The 16,736-nt window shown below is 46.7% G+C and overlaps 1 protein-coding gene across 1 annotated transcript; it reads right to left on the reverse strand.

Moving 5' to 3' along the window:
- Positions 1-1,826: 1,826 nt before the first annotated feature.
- On the reverse strand, positions 1,827-16,114 carry LOC139048053 (BPTI/Kunitz domain-containing protein-like). Its single transcript, XM_070522433.1, has 5 exons — positions 16,017-16,114; positions 12,567-12,605; positions 4,995-5,168; positions 3,357-3,530; positions 1,827-1,988 (listed from the first exon to the last, which is right to left on the reverse strand). The coding sequence occupies exons 1-5, from the start codon at positions 16,057-16,059 to the stop codon at positions 1,978-1,980; spliced, it is 441 nt and encodes a 146-aa protein (XP_070378534.1). The 5' UTR covers positions 16,060-16,114; the 3' UTR covers positions 1,827-1,977.
- Between the last annotated feature and the right edge of the window lie 622 nt (positions 16,115-16,736).

Here is a 16,736-nt window from a genome sequence, read left to right on the forward strand (position 1 = left end):
GGAAGCTTTTATGTAACCTCTATAACTTAAACATACCTTTACACCACGCCTCAATACTCGGAGATGAACCGCTTGTGCCCTTCACTGACATTTTGAGCTTTCTAGAAGAAACCGTTTTTTTATAGAAATTCTAAAGTAACGCAGCTTTCGCTGCCTAACATTTGATCTCTAAATATCTTGTGGCTGGCGCAGCATAGCGCTAATCGCTTTTGCGCCATTAAACCCGAATTAACTAACTAGCTACTTGAGAAGGGCACATGTAACCAGCAAGCGGAAGCCTCGGGAGAGCACCTGTGAATAAACTAACTGTGTGTAAAGGCACATCGGACGTACCTGTTTTCGCGGCTCTGCCATTTCCGCCTACTGAGTTCTGCAAATGTTTTTACTGAAGGACGTTTCTGCAAAAACATTTGCAAAACTCAGTAGGCAGTAATTGCCTACTGAGTAAGTTTTAGACAGAACTCACACTGTTTGTTTTGCGACCCTGCTTAGCGATGCTACTGGAAATTGTTGCCGAACTCCAGTTTCTTATTCAATTCTGAAAAAAAAGGAGTCTATATAATTCAACGCTGTTATACGCTAGAAAGCTGTCGCAGCGGCTTCTGTTCGTTTTATATGCATTTTTACAGAGAACCTGTCTATGGCTAGGATCTGAAAAATAGATGTCCGAGATGTTGAGAAAAAACAAATCATCATGTAGGCCGATCCTGGTGATAGTGGAAAAAGGGTCTAAGCTCAATGGCATCTACCCCTGTTGACTCGGACACCTGTAACGCGCCCTTGAACTACCCCATAGATATCACAGGCACAAAGGTAAACAGATGCTTTTGAAAAAAATATTATGTACAACTTTTTAAAAAGAGGACCGTTAAAATATTATCGGTGCCAACGGCGCAAGCGCGCCAGTGCCACTGCTCACGCGTTCGTCGTAAAAATAAAAATAAATAGAAAGAGGAAGAGAAAGACAAATAAACAAATACAAAAAAAATTTAAGACGACACAAACAACGAAGTTAGGATGTTGTCAAAAAACAATGTGCAGTGGCGATGAACGCTGCTGCCCAAACCCTAGTCTAGATAGATAAATAGACAGATAAACTTTATTAAAAGAATCATCAGAATATCCGCTAATGATCGGGGCCCTATTCCAGGGCTACGCTGGCTTTTGCCATATTGTCAGCTCTCGGGATCAGCTTGAGCTGGTCGTCGAGGGCCGAGCTGGACAGCAGTGCCTCCCGTTGCTCCCTCGTGGTGTTCGTGTCGTGGTGTTCTATGTTGTGTAGCGTGCACTCCCACTTAATGTGACATATGGTTGGTGTGGCCCCGCACCACATTCATTCGTCCCTGTAGGTTGTGGGATGTATGCGTGTAATATGTGTAGGTTCGTGTATGTGCCTGTCCGGAGCCTACGCCAGGCAGCGGCATCCTCTGTCTTTAGATTTAGATGGGGCGGTGGATATCGCAAGCGACTCCCTCTGTGGTGGTTTACGATGGATGAATACTCGAGGTCGACAGGGTCCGGGTCTTGTGCAGTCGGTATGATAAGTGCTCGGTTATGCACGAGGATTCGTGCATAACCCTAGTCTATTACGATGCGCCTCCAAACGTCAGTGTACGTGTATAAATTTAAAAAATAATAAGTAAGAAAATAAAACAAGCAAAAATAAAAATAATAAAACAACCACATAAAATAAAAAGTGAAATAAAAATAAAAATGTAAAAGGCGAAGCGAACAACGAAGTTATGTGTTTGTGCCTTTATTCAACCAATATAGCATAATCACCACATAGAACTCACTATAGCTATTGAGCAATACAGCTTCGCTGGTCTTCCATCTTCACATGATGGAAGGGCTCTGAATTTTCTTTTTTGTTTTCGCCGAACTAGATACCCGAGTGAGGTAACGGACGTCGACACTAACAGATGATGACGTTCACATTTTTTCCGGGGCCAGGCTCAAGAGCTTCTTGGTTCATGCTTACAAATCCTCTGTAAGAAGACAAACATCCCGTAGAAATAACAGAAAAAAATGAGGTCATTGTTCCAGATAAAAGCACCGTGTTAAGAAAGCAAAAGACACGTTAGGGAAATAACTCATACACCTAAAAGGAAATACTTCATAGACGTGTATTAAAAATTTTGCGCTTGAAAGACGCAGAGGTTGTGTACAAATAACTACATTCTCGACGCACTGCGCAGAAAACGCCAATGCTTACAAAAAGAACACGCATTGGTACATTTTGACGGACACGCGCTGTTTGTACGGAGAATACGATGTTCTACTATGAATTCTGTAGGTATACACGCAGATTTGCCACCGTCCGAAAGGGCGTTTTAGAACGCGGCTCTTAGGTGCACGTTCCTGCGGCAAGCGTGGGCGTAACCGAGCGAACGAGCACAGCAGATGAGAGCGAACGCGAAGCACAGCGAAGGATGAAAAAAGCGGCGAGAACCAAGAGAGCGCGAGCAGGAGGGTTCAGTGCAACCATGAGGCGGAAAACGGAAGAGGGTAGGGGAAAACGCGACGAGAAAATCGCATTCCTTTCAATAGAATAAGAGCCAAAAAATGACAGCACACAAGAAGAAAGCCAGACAGGACAAGGCGCAGTGCCGCGCATCTCGTTGCCATCGCCGCTTTGCGGCCATGGCTACGAGATGGCTCCACAGTAGCGCACGTCGTCTGTATGGAAACAAAGCGCTTCATGAGCCGAGGCTGTCTGCGGCGTCTGCCGTGGATGGATGGATGGATGATTGTGGCTCAACCCTTTGAATCGGGCGGCGGCGACGCGCGCCACCTAGCCTTTAATCGTTCTATATGCATGCATACCTATGTATTTGCTCCTTTACTTTTGCGTTGATATTGTCCACCAATCAGATAGCCTCCGTTTAGTTATTTCTACCTGTTCAAAGTGTATTCTACTTTCACTGTCTTTAAAACCCAAGGCTTTGAATAGTTCCCCGTTAGATTCAACTGCAAGGTGAAGTTGTTTACAAGCAAGTATCAGGTGTTCCGCCGTTTCCTCCTCCTCTCTACACGCCTCGCATACCAAATCTATCTCCTGGTATCTGGCTCGGTACGTTTTAGTCCCCAGTACACCTGTCCTGGCTTCGAACAACAATCGCCCCCACGCGCTCCCTCTTGCGATCACCCGATTAGCGAGGCCGTCACGCCACACATGGCCCCATTTACAACGCGGTGCACGAGACAGATTGTCCGCGCCAGCCAATATATCGCGAAGTAAAAGTACGTATGCAGCTGCGCTCAAATTTCGAATTAGGCATAATCGTCAGTGATTCTTTTTTTCCGTACAAGAAGCCATCAGTGCCAAGGTGCCGTCGCTGTTGAAGTTTTCTTACTTGAGCAGATGCGCAGGCATTCCTCAATCTCGCGGAAGTTGTTTGCGTTGCCCTTGCAGCCGCTGTAGAAGAACTGCTCGCACGTTACACTGGTGGCGTTGTAGAAGTAGCGAGGGAAACGGCTGGAACACGCACCTCGCTTCTTTGGAAGGTAACAGATGGGCCTCGGGCGTACTGCGCAGAATACCGCGAACACGTACATCAGTCGCGATGATTTGATTTATTCTTCATTTTTATTGAGTTCTCGCTATACTTGAGCAATAGTATTTGAGCTAAACCGGCAGAGTACTCCTGTGCCTCCAGTGTACAAATGCGTAGCGTATAGCATGGTTAAAACAAAGTTCGTAAGCACGTACAGCAATCTTCTAAAACACCATGTAGCACAAAAATAGACTGCTACATAGTTTGCAATAATAAGTGTAGCATACAATATCTATACTGGCTATATTATATACAACATTTCAAATACGGATAAAACAGAAACATTTCCAGTATACAAAGCCGCGAATGGGCAACTACCATTTCTTATTGTTCAAATGTGATGATCACCCTGAGTAGCATATTCTTTACTTCGATTTTAAGAGCCATTTCCAGGTTTGTAAAGTAATGTCGTTGCCTATATTATTTCTGATCGATGTTGCCTTGTACAAGTGAGTGCTTTTTTTTCGAAGTTTGTTCTTGTTCGTGGAGCCTTGAGTGTTCCCTGGCTTACCGCTTAGCAAGAGTTAATTTGGTTGTCATTCTGCATACCAGATGACAGCGCCTAGAGGATTTGATGTGACGTGCTTTTGCGACCAATACAAAATAAAGCTAAAAGGTACATGATTTCTCACAGTGGTTAGTTGTACTTCCACTTAAGTACGCCTGGCACTGCACAATCATTTTGTCGGCGCACAAATCATCTGTGCTGTTGCATATACAGGCACAAACTGACACATTAGAAGTGCCACAATGCTTCGGCGATTGTGAGGGGAGCTAGTGTGTCAGAATACGCTCGATGCAATCCCGAAAATCTGGTTTCCACTCAGTAGCAATGCTTTGAACATCACTGTCAATCGAACACTTGCTGCCTTCCTGTGAGCATGAGGTGACAGTATAAAATTTGTGTTGCTGCAGTGAGCATGAGTGAGGATGAGGTAAGCATGAGGCGACAGTATAAAATTTGTGTTGCTGCAGTAAATGCCTCGCCACGGCCTATTGACTTTATTCTGAGATCAACTTACTTCGATTCCCTTAAGCATATTGCCGTATTCTTTCGAGCACATCGCATAGTGCAGAACTCCGCAAGCAGCGATGCAAAAGAATAACGATATACGTGAGGTCAGGAGATTGAGAGAAAGCTGTCAATATGAGTGATCAAACGTGGATACGGGGTAATCTATTGGTTGACATGAGCTAACTCCGATGAGGAAGTCATGTGCGCAGAACAGGCAATAAGTGGCGAAGTAGGCAACATGCTTCATGACAAACAAAGGAATACGTAGCCAAGGAGGTAAGATACACTGTGTGAAAAGACTAAGAACTTTAGGAATTTTGGAAATATGCCTAATACCTCCATTATGCTGGGCAGGAGACTTCAGCTAGACTAAGTATGACATATCTGTACTGAAACTCCATCTGACGGTGTGGAAAACTTACGTTCACAACTCACTCTGCACTCTTCAAGGGTCTCGTAGTTATTCACGTTGCCCTCACAGCCTCCGTAGATGAATTCCTGGCAGGTCTTGTTCTGAGGGTTAAAGTAGTAGCGAGTGTGGGATTCGTTGCATGGTCCTTTCTCGGGCGGATCTGAACAGGTAAACTGGTCGTGTACTGGAAAGAAGGTGAGTGAAAAAGTCACCAAGGTGCAAACAAGGTCGACCACTTTATAGGTAGGCCTCACAGCTTGCTCACAGGGTAACTAAATTTAACTCTAACGCTAACTCTCTGAGAACGTATCTTCAACGTTCGCCTATTGCTGCATTTGATGACATAACGATACGCGAATGACGCGCAATTCTTGTTGGCATTTGTAAGTATAGGAGCTCATTCAGAACAGGGAACAGGGCCTGCGTTTCTTCTCGTAGCGACCAAGAATTCAAAGTGGTACATGGTTTACTAACTGTTTTTTTCTACTTCTTTCATACGTGACGCTAACTCAAGCCTGATACCTGTGGGATCAGTGGACCAGCGCTGGCGAAAGAGAATCCCTGCTGCGCGGTATTGTGTGAAAGGAGAGGGCATCGCCTTGACGCCCCGTCACCCTCGCTCTCGGAAGTCTGTTATCCGCGCGTTCCTTATCCGCGCAAGCTCAAAGCGCTGAGTTGTGCGCCCTAAAGGGCTGTAGAAAATAGCGCCTTTTCCTCTTCACAGTCACACTCTCTCTCCACTCAAACTTTGCCGCCGTTCTCACTGCGCCTCGGTAAGGTCAAATCAAAACACGTCAAGCGTTTTGATTTGAAACACGTTAACGCGGTCGCTTTCCCACGAGTAGTTAACTACTCGAAGGACTGCTCAACGGCGTTCAACTGAACATAAATGCTTACGCATTCACAACTCATGAGAAGTGCATAGGGATTTTTTCTGAGGGGCCAGGAGGCTGCATTATTGAACTAGAAGCAAGAAATGCATGTAGCATGTCACGAAGTGATGCTGTACGCCGGACCACCTCCTTGTGCACACTTTGTCTTGCTCTCCCGTGCTGGTGAGGTAAGCAGCGCAAAGTAAATATTCTTTGAGCACTTCTGAGTTGTTATACACCCATAATTAAGCTCCCTATCATTTCGGCTGTAATATATAGTAAAATCACCACAAGTGATACTGCTCCTTCAGCCACAGCAGCTTCTAGAAAAAAATGAAAAAGACGTGTTCGCGTTTTTCTTCACTACTGCGAGCAGAGTTAATAGCATGCGCGGGTGGTATACACCGTTACAAGAGTTTTCGTGTTACTATTACTTAATCTGTTTCAACAATCTCTACCTGAAGTAAGAAAATGTGCGTGTAGCAGCGTTGACCTTATTAGCTTTTATTACTTTCTTTCTCCAGTATGTCTACACAGATGGGTCGGTAAACTCAGCAGCTCTGTTGCTGCAGTCATCATCCCGGCAAAATGTGAAGAAATCAGGCTGAAGACTTCATGTGTGACCTCCTCGACGGGTGCAGAACTCGCGGTACTCCGTACTGCACTTGATTCATTAATCAGAAATCACCGCAACAATTGACAATCCTTTAGTGATTCCAAGGCACCACTTCAGTACGTACAATGTCCTTTGCGCGATGGCCCCAGTGAAGAAATGGCCTCAGAATTTCGACAAATATATCATGGTAGCCATGATAAGGGACACAACATAATCTTTCAACAGCTTCCAGGACATTGCAACATCAACGGGAATGACCACGCAGACGAAGTCGCCCGATTTGCACATAAAAATGGTCAAGTTGTCTTGGTTCCGCTTTCGTGAACAGACGCTGCGGCTGGGCTGCGATTGATGCCCAATAATTGTACTTTGCCCCTGTTGGATTCGAACGTTTCCGCCATGTGTCGTTTCCGTTCACTGTGTCCGGATATACGGATGCAGCTACCGCCTGGGTTAACATGACTTGAGCAGACCATGCTGTGCCGCCTGTGGCTCCACGTTGCATTTACAAACTCTAATGCTTTCCTTATTGCAATGGCCAAGAGCCTCGCGTGCGACACATGCAGCAGCGACGAGACGCTCGCACACATTATCTGTGTGTGCCCGTGATATAGTGCCCAAAGAGAAGTGATGTGCAGAGTGCTGGACCAATTCGACAATCGTCCACTATCAGAAGTAAAAGCTTTATGTCAGTGTTCACAAAAAAATTACCGACGATTACGTTACTTCCTAATGCGAAATTTGAGCGCAGCAAATAAGCTGTTTCACCTTTTCGATAGATTGAGGCAAAGAAATCGAGCAACACATGTATGCGCTATCACAGAATTTTTTTTTTATTTTTCACACGTATTCCTTTAACAAAGACTCCACTAACAGTTCTTGACAGTCATGAAGGAAGCTTTGTGGTCGGAGAAATAGACTGATATATGTTCGACTTGGTACACCAATGCTTGATTCTCAAAGACGAGATCTATACAAGTGCCTCGCGAGGTTGTCACAGCCGTGGGACGCGTTACGAGCGAGAGGAACGGGATGTTCTCCCGCATGAGTGTTAGGAAATTGCTGTTTGTCTTTATGTCAACATTAAAGTCCCCCACTACTAACATCGGTGTGGATCGATGGACGGTTAATGCGAGTTGCAGGAAGTGCACGACGTCTTTCGTGAGTGCGGTAGGGGCGAAGTAGGCAGCTACTACCAGCAAGCCGTTGGGCAACTTTGCGGCGCACAGTTCGCCAACTTCAAAGTTCGAGCCGGCGCTTTGACAACCGGAGACTCGCAGGAAGGGGTGGGAGGGGGGCGGCGTGTACACCCAGCGGCAAACGATGGGGGCAGAAGCGCGTGCAGCAAGCGGACAACACGATAAAGGGAGGAGGGAAGAGATAGCAGCGACTGACTGATGCCGCTGACGCCGATAGTGAGTCAACCCCAGCTGCGGAGTTGGTTTCAGGGACAACGCCGCCGATGCCGACACAAGCAATATGATACCCTCGCTTCCGCAGCGCTAAGAACCAGGGGGGGGGGGGGACCCTTTCCTCCTCTTTCTGCATGGCGGCGACGGTGTTCTATGCAGTCACGTTATCTTGACTCTCTAGCGGCGTCAGCGGCATCCAGCGGTATCAGTCGGTCGCTGCTAGCGCTGGGGGGATGAAAGGGGGGCGGAGCTGGTTACGAGGCCGACGACAACGCCGACGCGAAACCCAGGAACGGACGCCAAAGAGCTGCGCTCTAAAACATCCACGCTCACGGCCTTACCAGCGTCACTAAGGCCCGTGCGGTCTACGGGTCTTCACAATAGACTTTAAGAACGCTGCCCCGAACAGCTCCATAGCATACGCAGTATGTTTGTGTTCGTCTGTCTTTCTCTCCCTTTATCTCCCCCTTACACTCTCTTTCTCTTTTTATTCCCCTCAACCCTTCCCCCCGTGCAGAGTAGACAACCGGAACTACCTTCGGTTAACCTGCCTTCCTTTCTATGTATCATTTCCCTCTCTCTCTTTCTCCAGTGGTGAAACTTGTGCCAACGTAATGGCCGGATTCATTTCTGCTACCGAGTTTTCATTCAGTTCATCATGCTTCCGCATTTGTATCTATATGACCTCTTATTTTATCAATTCGTTTGTCCCTTGCACAAAAACGTGCAATGACTGGGCGCAGGTAGTTATACCATGGGCGACGTGCCTCGATGTCACGTAAAACTCTTGCTTGGGCTAGTTGATTCATGCTTGAATGTGTAAAGGCCAAGGCGCAATAGACCATGACAGAAGAAGAACACAAACGACAGGACCGGCGCCTGTCGCAGCTGTCGCAGATGTCTTAGCTGACGAGGAAGATATCGGGGCGCCCTGAGTTAGGCATGCTAACACGCAATATGTACAGTAGCTGCACGAGTGAGCAGGTGAAGTGGCGTCAAAGCACCGATAATGCATTTCGCTCGCACAGCTTTTCCCCTTTCCTTCGCTCTGCAATACCGACGGTATGCGCCGTGTAGAATTCGCGCACTCCAGGCTGCGCTGCTACTCAGCACAGGATAGGTGCACAAAGAAGGGGGAAGGCCCTGTCCCTTTTGTTGCTCCCAACACGGACCTTGCCCGCTGCCAAAAGAAAGTGGTCGCTCTCTGCCTCTCGGAGAAGGAGGGACCCTTGGCCATACCTTTTCGTCCACATTCTGCTTTTGCCTGCTTTGCTTGCGCCACGTTCTGCACCCGAAACTTGCATCATCAAGACCATAACTTCTTCAGTAGCAGCGGATTTAGGTCCACGACTACAAGCTTGTGGCCGCTCTGCTATCGGGTGAAACAATAAGAACTAGCCGACCACAGCAAAGTAACGTCGTTGGAAAACTGCATTTACTTCGAAATAAGCTATTGAATATACGAGTATTGTTTCAACTAAGCACATTGCCTGATATGTGCACTTCTGTTTCTGTAGACATCGTACGGACACTTACGAACATGGTGGCTATTACACCGCACCTTTTTTTTGTTTTTTTACATAGTCGGTGTTGCAGCGTGCATGTAAATGCAGTATGTTTTTGAAAGCCTCCAGCACGGTACATTCCGGCTGAAACACTCAAGAAGACCAAATTTCGATTGCCGTAATTACTGAGGAAGTACATTCTGCGAGCTCACTGCTGTTCAGATCTTCCTGCTTCGCAAGATTCTATTGTTATGCACCTTGGCTATTTATCATGAAATAATGCACCCTTTCACTGTTATCTCTTTTCTAAAAGCTTATGCATTGTCAAAGGCTAAGTACAGCTACGCACAAGCACTCACGAAAAGTCTCGTGATGAAGGAGAAGCACAATTGACCATGTATGGCTAGTTAAGGGCCAAAATCGCATATTTTCATGCAGCGGCGTTTGTTGCCTAATGTGTTTATTCCTGTCGTTTTGTCATTTCTAGCGTGAACAACCTCGTTGAAGGAAAAGATCATGCGTGTGGGAGGTTGCCTTCAATATAATGAACGCCATCACGGGCCGTACAGTTCAACTGCTCTGCAGCCTGGATGAGAAGAAAAGCAAGAGGACCTCTTTTAAATGTCAGTATGCAGTGTGACAAAAGGCGATATGTGTTTAATTGCTGACTTTTGTGCCCCTTGCATATCTTCTGTACCGCTGGCCACGCTGGCATAATATAAGTATGTGTATTGCATGCAAGTGCTGTCTGTCTGTGAGACACAGCAGGGCGACTTTGCAGATGCGCAAGACTTCATAAAAGATGACAGCCAAGCGACGACGACTGTGCTAACTACAGAAGTCGACATTGCGCCGAAGTGGCTCGACCCGTTCAGCCTCTTCCAAGTGCTTGTTGTGCGAGCCTAGCCCCAACCCTATCTACCGTCATAAACATATTTCTATAGGTGTTACGAGCAACATCAAAACGAGCTACAATTGCATAAACCTATTTCAAGACCTCTCAAAAACTATGTAGCATTATTTGGTGATATTATAGTAAATCGTTGCATCTTGTATATTACCGTGCGAAACTGCAGCACTCATTTGTGCAATTTAAAATCGTAGCGAATAATGGCATCGCCAACATACATCACAACCTGCCAATATGACCACGCTATTGGGTGGAGTCGGACACTAAATTGACTAAAAGCGGCACAGCCAACTATTGACCAGCACCAGCGCTGCCAATAGGCAAGGCGTGGCGTATACAATAGCTATGAATAGAGAGCCGGCTCTCTGCCTGTATTGGCGCTGCCAGTCGTTACCTAAATTAGTCCTTTGTTGGCATGACAGCAGATCTTCAGTGCTGACGCGGGTAGCGTTGCCGCTTCTCGGCTAATAGTTGTGCCGGTGGCTGCCGTGATATGGTCATGCTGGTGCCAGCCTTTTTGAGCTGCCTGGGTACACCTTCTGCCACGTCATTCCGTTAATAAGACGATAGCTTTCTAGAGGCGTTCGGGTTTTCGCTTACATTGATCATCATTATCGATTGCTTCTCTACATTTCTCTCTTAATTTCTCCTTTGGTGCGACGGCACGAGTTCACGTGGAGCAGTTTAACGAAGTCTACCACGTACGCGCTTTCTACAAAAGCGTGCATCTCTTCTTATTATTGTTTAGCGCTAGTTACCGCAGCCTGCCTCTTTCTTGCGACGGGTGTTAGTTGAATTCCTTAAAATTTGTTCTCGTTCTTACAGTCTCCTTGCTGCTACGCATGTACGCGCATAGTACGTGGGCGTGTACTTGTGCTCGCTTTCTAAGAAAACATCCTTGTTGCATAGCCTAAGTATAACGCCTCTAAGAAAGAGGGCAACATATAGAAAAGAGCAGCGCGATTCCTGTACAAAGCAACGGTAAAGAATGGTAAAGGAAAAAGATAAAGGACTGTATGTGTCTCTTCCCTTGCAGCAGTACCGCCTCTTTACTACCAGTGTTGCCCTCATGTGGCTACAGTGAAACCATTGAAGAGCGAAACGTGCAGGTTCGGAGAATAGTTTTAATGCGGAAACGACTAACGATGCACTAGAATTTCGCTGCTGTGGATTTTCGCCTGCATTGGTGTATGCAGCAATGTGACTAGGTATATACTCCGTAGACTATCGTTTAATAATGGCTTCTACTAGTAGGTTTCAGCATAATATAGCCCAACACTACTATCGTCTGACGTACTGCCGTGAGCAAATTAAGAACGGAAAGACACACCTCAAGAAGTGCAAAAAATTTGGAAGTTGGTGCTTGTTGTAGAAGACGCAACATCGTGGTTAATTCAAATTTCGACCTAAGGTGGAGATTTCTGTGCTTGCAAAACGAGAACGGCGGTTTTATACAAACGGTGCCTGCAAGAACACTGCATTTGCTGTGATGTCGTTTTATTTGTTGGGAACGATGTGCATATTTAACAATGGGCAACAATAGGAATGGCAGCATTAGACAAATTAGAGTAGTCATAATTGTTCTGTTGTTCAGTCCATGTGAGATGAGTGGCGTAATGCTTACTACTGTTTGTATCTACAGACGAATTTACTCACATTCGAGGCCTTGGAGGATCCGTGCGACGCGTTTATCAGCACTGTGCCAATATTTAAAAAAATTCCAGCACAACCCATCTTACCACGGCTGTCAACGCTAATGCGATTAACATTCAAGGTAGCGACACGAAGTATTGCCCAACATTTTTATTTACGAGCTGTAGTGCCTGGAGGAAGAAGGGTAGGAATGCGAATCGCAGTCATACACCCGCGGGTAACCAGCCCATACAAACTACACATTGTCTACACCTTCGACCGCCACACATGCAGCTTCGCTAAATGCGGCCTCGTACCCGCAATTAGTTTTGTCCAGTTTCATCCAGCCACTTTTGGGGTTCAGCATACCTCACTTGAAGCGAACTACGCCACGAATTCATAGGTGTCTTTATCAAACGTAGAACATCTATTCTCGGGTAGAAGAGCTCCCGTTCTGACATTTCTTAGACGGAAGTGTAATTTACATTTTGTTTCGCGACTGAGAGTGACGCTTCTAGGGAAAGATAACAGTCGCGATCAGCACGCCAAAAGGGCCGAAGTACGCTAAGAATGCTAATCGAAGTAAAAAAAAAAGTTTCCAGACAAAGCAATATGTCAGGCAACTTCCAACGCACCAAGAGTGGGCTCCACGACGGCGCAGACTCCGTGGATACCTGCACAACAAAACCAGAACATTAAAGCTAGACACGTCATCATCATCATCATCATCATCAGCCTGGTTACGCCCACTGCAGGGCAAAGGCCTCTCCCATACTTCTCCAACAACCCCGGTCATGTACTAATTGTGGCCATGCCGTCCCTGCAAACTTCTTAATCTCATCCGCCCACCTAACTTTCTGCCGCCCCCTGCTACGCTTCCCTTCCCTTGGGATCCAGTCCGTAACCCTTAATGACCATCGGTTATCCTCCCTCCTCATTACATGTACTGCCCATGTCCATTTCTTTTTCTTGATTTCAACTAAGATGTCATTAACTCGCGTTTGTTCCCGCACCAATTCACTACGTTCCTGTGAGTAAATCATCCCCCCCCCCGCCCCCACTCCTTCTTGCGGCGCTGTTAATTGCAGGCAGGTGTTGCCTGGTTGAAGTCTGTCGTTCTCCTCACCTGAAACGCTACAGCAGCACGTGGCACAGCCGCGTTCCCATTGAATAGGAAAGGGTGCATGCACCGAGAACTCTAGCAGCTCATGCCGCGCTGACCATATCTTTGGTCATCTTTGGTCTATGCAGAGTGTCGTCGGGAAGAGCGTTAGGTCTTCGGCCGTATAATGTTACCATGTGGGCGTTAATATTTCACCATATTTCTAAATTTTCTTTCTCTTCACTGTACACAATAAGTTTTCAACCGCTTGACCTGTGGCATTTCCCTGTAGCCTTATGCCATTCAACGCAGGCAAGTAGTAAAACACCATTTTTCGGACTACAGCCCAACAGGTCAGCCAATTTGGCCCACCTGCTGACCTTTTTGCTCATTTCCCTTTAATTGTCTGCGCGTGCATTCGTTACGGCGCTCGACACGTGCGCGTGCGTGCGCTTGTAACCCGTGGCTACAGCTGCGTTACAGCTGCGACATGGATACAGCGGCGTGTCGCGTTTCCTTGCTCGTCACGCTAATAATTATGCGACAGTGCTTACATGTGGCTATTCCCACTTGGGCTGAAACTAGTCGTATGCTGTTCTTGTCAATTGGCACACGGCGGCCGAAGAAGAGCACACGCTGCCTACGCGTCTCGTTTTCCTTCTCTATCTCGCTCTCTATGCGATACGCTAGCGTTTTCATGCACCGCATGAGATAGCCTACCCGAGCTGCACTTACATCAATGCAACAGTAGGGTGCGATATATTTTAGCGCATCGCGGTAATTATTATTGCGGCAGTGTTTACATGCAAACATGCGGCGGCAGCCGAACATCTGCTTCAAATGCGATTCGCCTTCAGAGCGCATTAACGTCGTTCAACTTAATGCAATGGGTTAGAAATGTCATTGGATGCGCCGCTTGCCTCATTCATACACGCGCCGCATATAAGGACGAGGACTTCCCCATTGTGAGTGCTTGGTACTTGTACGGCACACTACCATCTCGAAAGCCTGTCATGACAATTTCTATATCGTGATTATAACGCAGCGCGTCGCTGAGCGTTGCGCTCATATCTGTCGGCGAAGCGCGCCAGTTTGTCTAGTTTCTTGCCGTCTAGCATATCCTGATTTCTTCTATCGCGATGGTTAGCAGTGTTAGTTGACTGTGCGCAATTTGTTTGTGTGTTTGTGGAAGACATTCTCGGAATTAAAAGCGCGCGTGCTTTTACACACGGTCTCACGTGCCATCCCAGTCCTGGCTTTGCATACGCACGGCCCGCAGCTATGGCGCGGTCTGCGTTTAATGCCACGATGCAACTTCTGGGCACGAGCAAGCTCCGAATCAAACTGAGCCTGCTCTCCCGTTTTTCCTTCTCTTCTACGCACATTGCCTACGCCCTTATCCTGCGCTACTTTACTCTGGCACCACATGCCGGCTGCTATTCCTTTAGAGACTCACGCAAACAACGCCTAAGCTGACGGACTTGCAACAGGCGATGCTGTACTTGCCCTGCAAAACGCGGGAGCGGTAGCCCGAGCAGCTTTCAAGTGTGTGCTCGTAGTGTGCGTACATAATTAGATTCGACAGCCTTCCCTGAGGTTTTGGCCGTCTGGCGTAGCAATACAATTACGTACGACGCTCTGGCAGAAGTGCGAGAAACAACGCAGCGGCAGAAGCACATTTGGCCGACTCCAAAGGAAAAATAGAAACACGTCTGTTTTAAATTACGAGGTCACTGCGCTTATGTTCATTATAGTTTTGAGGGCGATTGCGCATACAGTGTTCGAAGCGCCTAAAACGAACAAGAAAGCGTGAATAAACGTAGTTGTGGGAATCAGTTTTATACTCCATGCGTTGACCTCCGCGGTTATTGCTCCGGTGTCAGTTGGCACAGTGCGAAAATGGACGAACCGGGCAAACTCAGGCGTGAAGCTGCTGCGTTGGTGTCGATTCTGTGGTGTTTTGCGCTCTGGCTACTGATTCTGTGCATTAGTAACAAATTAAAGTGTCAATAATTGCGCGTTTTATATCCCGTCGGGTCGCCTGCTGGGAACCGATTCAGTGTTGTAGTGAAGCAAGGAAGGTGGCATCTGTCTTAATATTATCGTTTTACGCCTTCAAACAACGTCTGGTTAAATGGGACCTTCATCTGTAGAGACCTTTAGGTATATTACACCTAATAACACAGTGAAACTTGGACCTTTGTTCACAAAAAACTCTTACGCTGGAATTGTTCATAAAAGAAAATTCCACCCGATCCTAATACTAGACATACCATTAATGAAGGGGGCCCGTCAAGGGCAAACATCACTTCCTAACGAAAAGCTTTGTAAATTTGGCCCCCGTTTCTGATTCTGAACGCCTGAACCAGGGCCGCTGGATAACACAAAGTGAAAAGCCTTACTGGAGAAGATCGAACAAATTTTCATCCTGTGATATTTACCCCCTCCGCTGAAGAAGCGCTGTACAAGACATGATATAGCATGCTTAATAAGAAACTGAACGAGTACGTAGAAATAAACAGATACATGCATGCTATCATGGATGCAAACTAACTAGCGCGCCAACGTGTTTTAGCTGTACAATAGTATTATATTACACCACTGTGCAAATCAAAGCTACGGAATCAAACTACTCTACGCTGCATTGCAATAGAACGCTATAAGCATACAGTAACTGTTTTGACTGCCAATATTCTGGGGAGGAAGGTAAGCGGCGCCAAAGGAAAATGTGATGTCCAGCGTATACCGTCTCCTAAGATGCCTCTGAGGGAAGCAGGAAGTCGACATTCAGTCACAAAAGTTTAGAGCTGTTATCACTCTTGAGTGGCACACTATAGGCGACCGTGTAGCGGCCCGTTGTGCGTACCTTTATTATATTACCACTAGCTAGTCAAGAGCAGCGTAAGGTGACGCGGGTGAACGGATGGCCTTCTTGATGCAGGCTTTCAATTTTCGCTACCAAATAAATATGTTTGCGGCTCACCACATGCAAGGCCGATAACTGTCAGCAACCCGACTGTCTTCATGGTGCGCGAGCAAGGTACTCCCAATTGGCGGACCGGTGCAAGGAGTGTGCAGGAGACGTCTGGCTGAAAGGTAGACTACGAGAAAGATAACTCCCTTGCGTTTGTGCGCCGTCTGCAAGAAAAAGCGCTCCTGGCAAAAATACGGTTATCAGTTGCCGGAGGGGCTTTTGAAAGCAACGATTAAAGTCTTTTAAGAAGACTTTCCAGCTAGTACGCCTACGTGGATAGAAAGAGAGAAAGGCTATGTGGCTGAATATCCACAAGGCCTGACCACCTTTTTCTGATACATGTATAGTGAGTTTCTCTAATGCGAGAAATTTTACAATGAATTTACACATCATGTTGATATTTTTCAGCCTTTAAAAGAAATGAATTGAGAACCCATTTAACTTTGTCAAGGGTCAGCGAAGCTCCAGCGCATTACGCAGGGTTTGATAAGAGAGCATGTGCCTAATAGAACGCAGCTATTAGGTGCCTGTTCCTGCGTTGAGTGTGGGCGTCCCGCGGCGTAACCGAGCGTACCAGAAAAGCCAACGATGAAAGAGCGAATGCGGAGCGCAGCGGTGGGTGAAAGACGGCGACAGCGATGAGAGCGCGAGGTGGACAGAGCAGTAGAATGGGTGTATGAAGAAATGTGTGAATGTGTGTGAATGTGTACTCATGTGATGAAATTGTGA

The sequence above is a fragment of the Dermacentor albipictus genome, chromosome 7, assembly GCF_038994185.2.
Source record: "Dermacentor albipictus isolate Rhodes 1998 colony chromosome 7, USDA_Dalb.pri_finalv2, whole genome shotgun sequence".
Taxonomy (NCBI): Eukaryota; Metazoa; Arthropoda; class Arachnida; order Ixodida; family Ixodidae; genus Dermacentor; species Dermacentor albipictus.

Coding starts and splice junctions, on each gene's coding strand:
- LOC139048053 (XM_070522433.1), bottom strand. CDS start 16,059: ATGAAGACAGTCGGGTTGCTGACAGTTATCGGCCTTGCATGTG. Junction 5,169..12,566: donor CGTCGTGGAGCCCACTCTTG/GTGCGTTGGAAG, acceptor CCTTCTTTCCAG/TACACGACCAGTTTACCTGT. Junction 3,531..4,994: donor GTGCAGAGTGAGTTGTGAAC/GTAAGTTTTCCA, acceptor TATTCTGCGCAG/TACGCCCGAGGCCCATCTGT.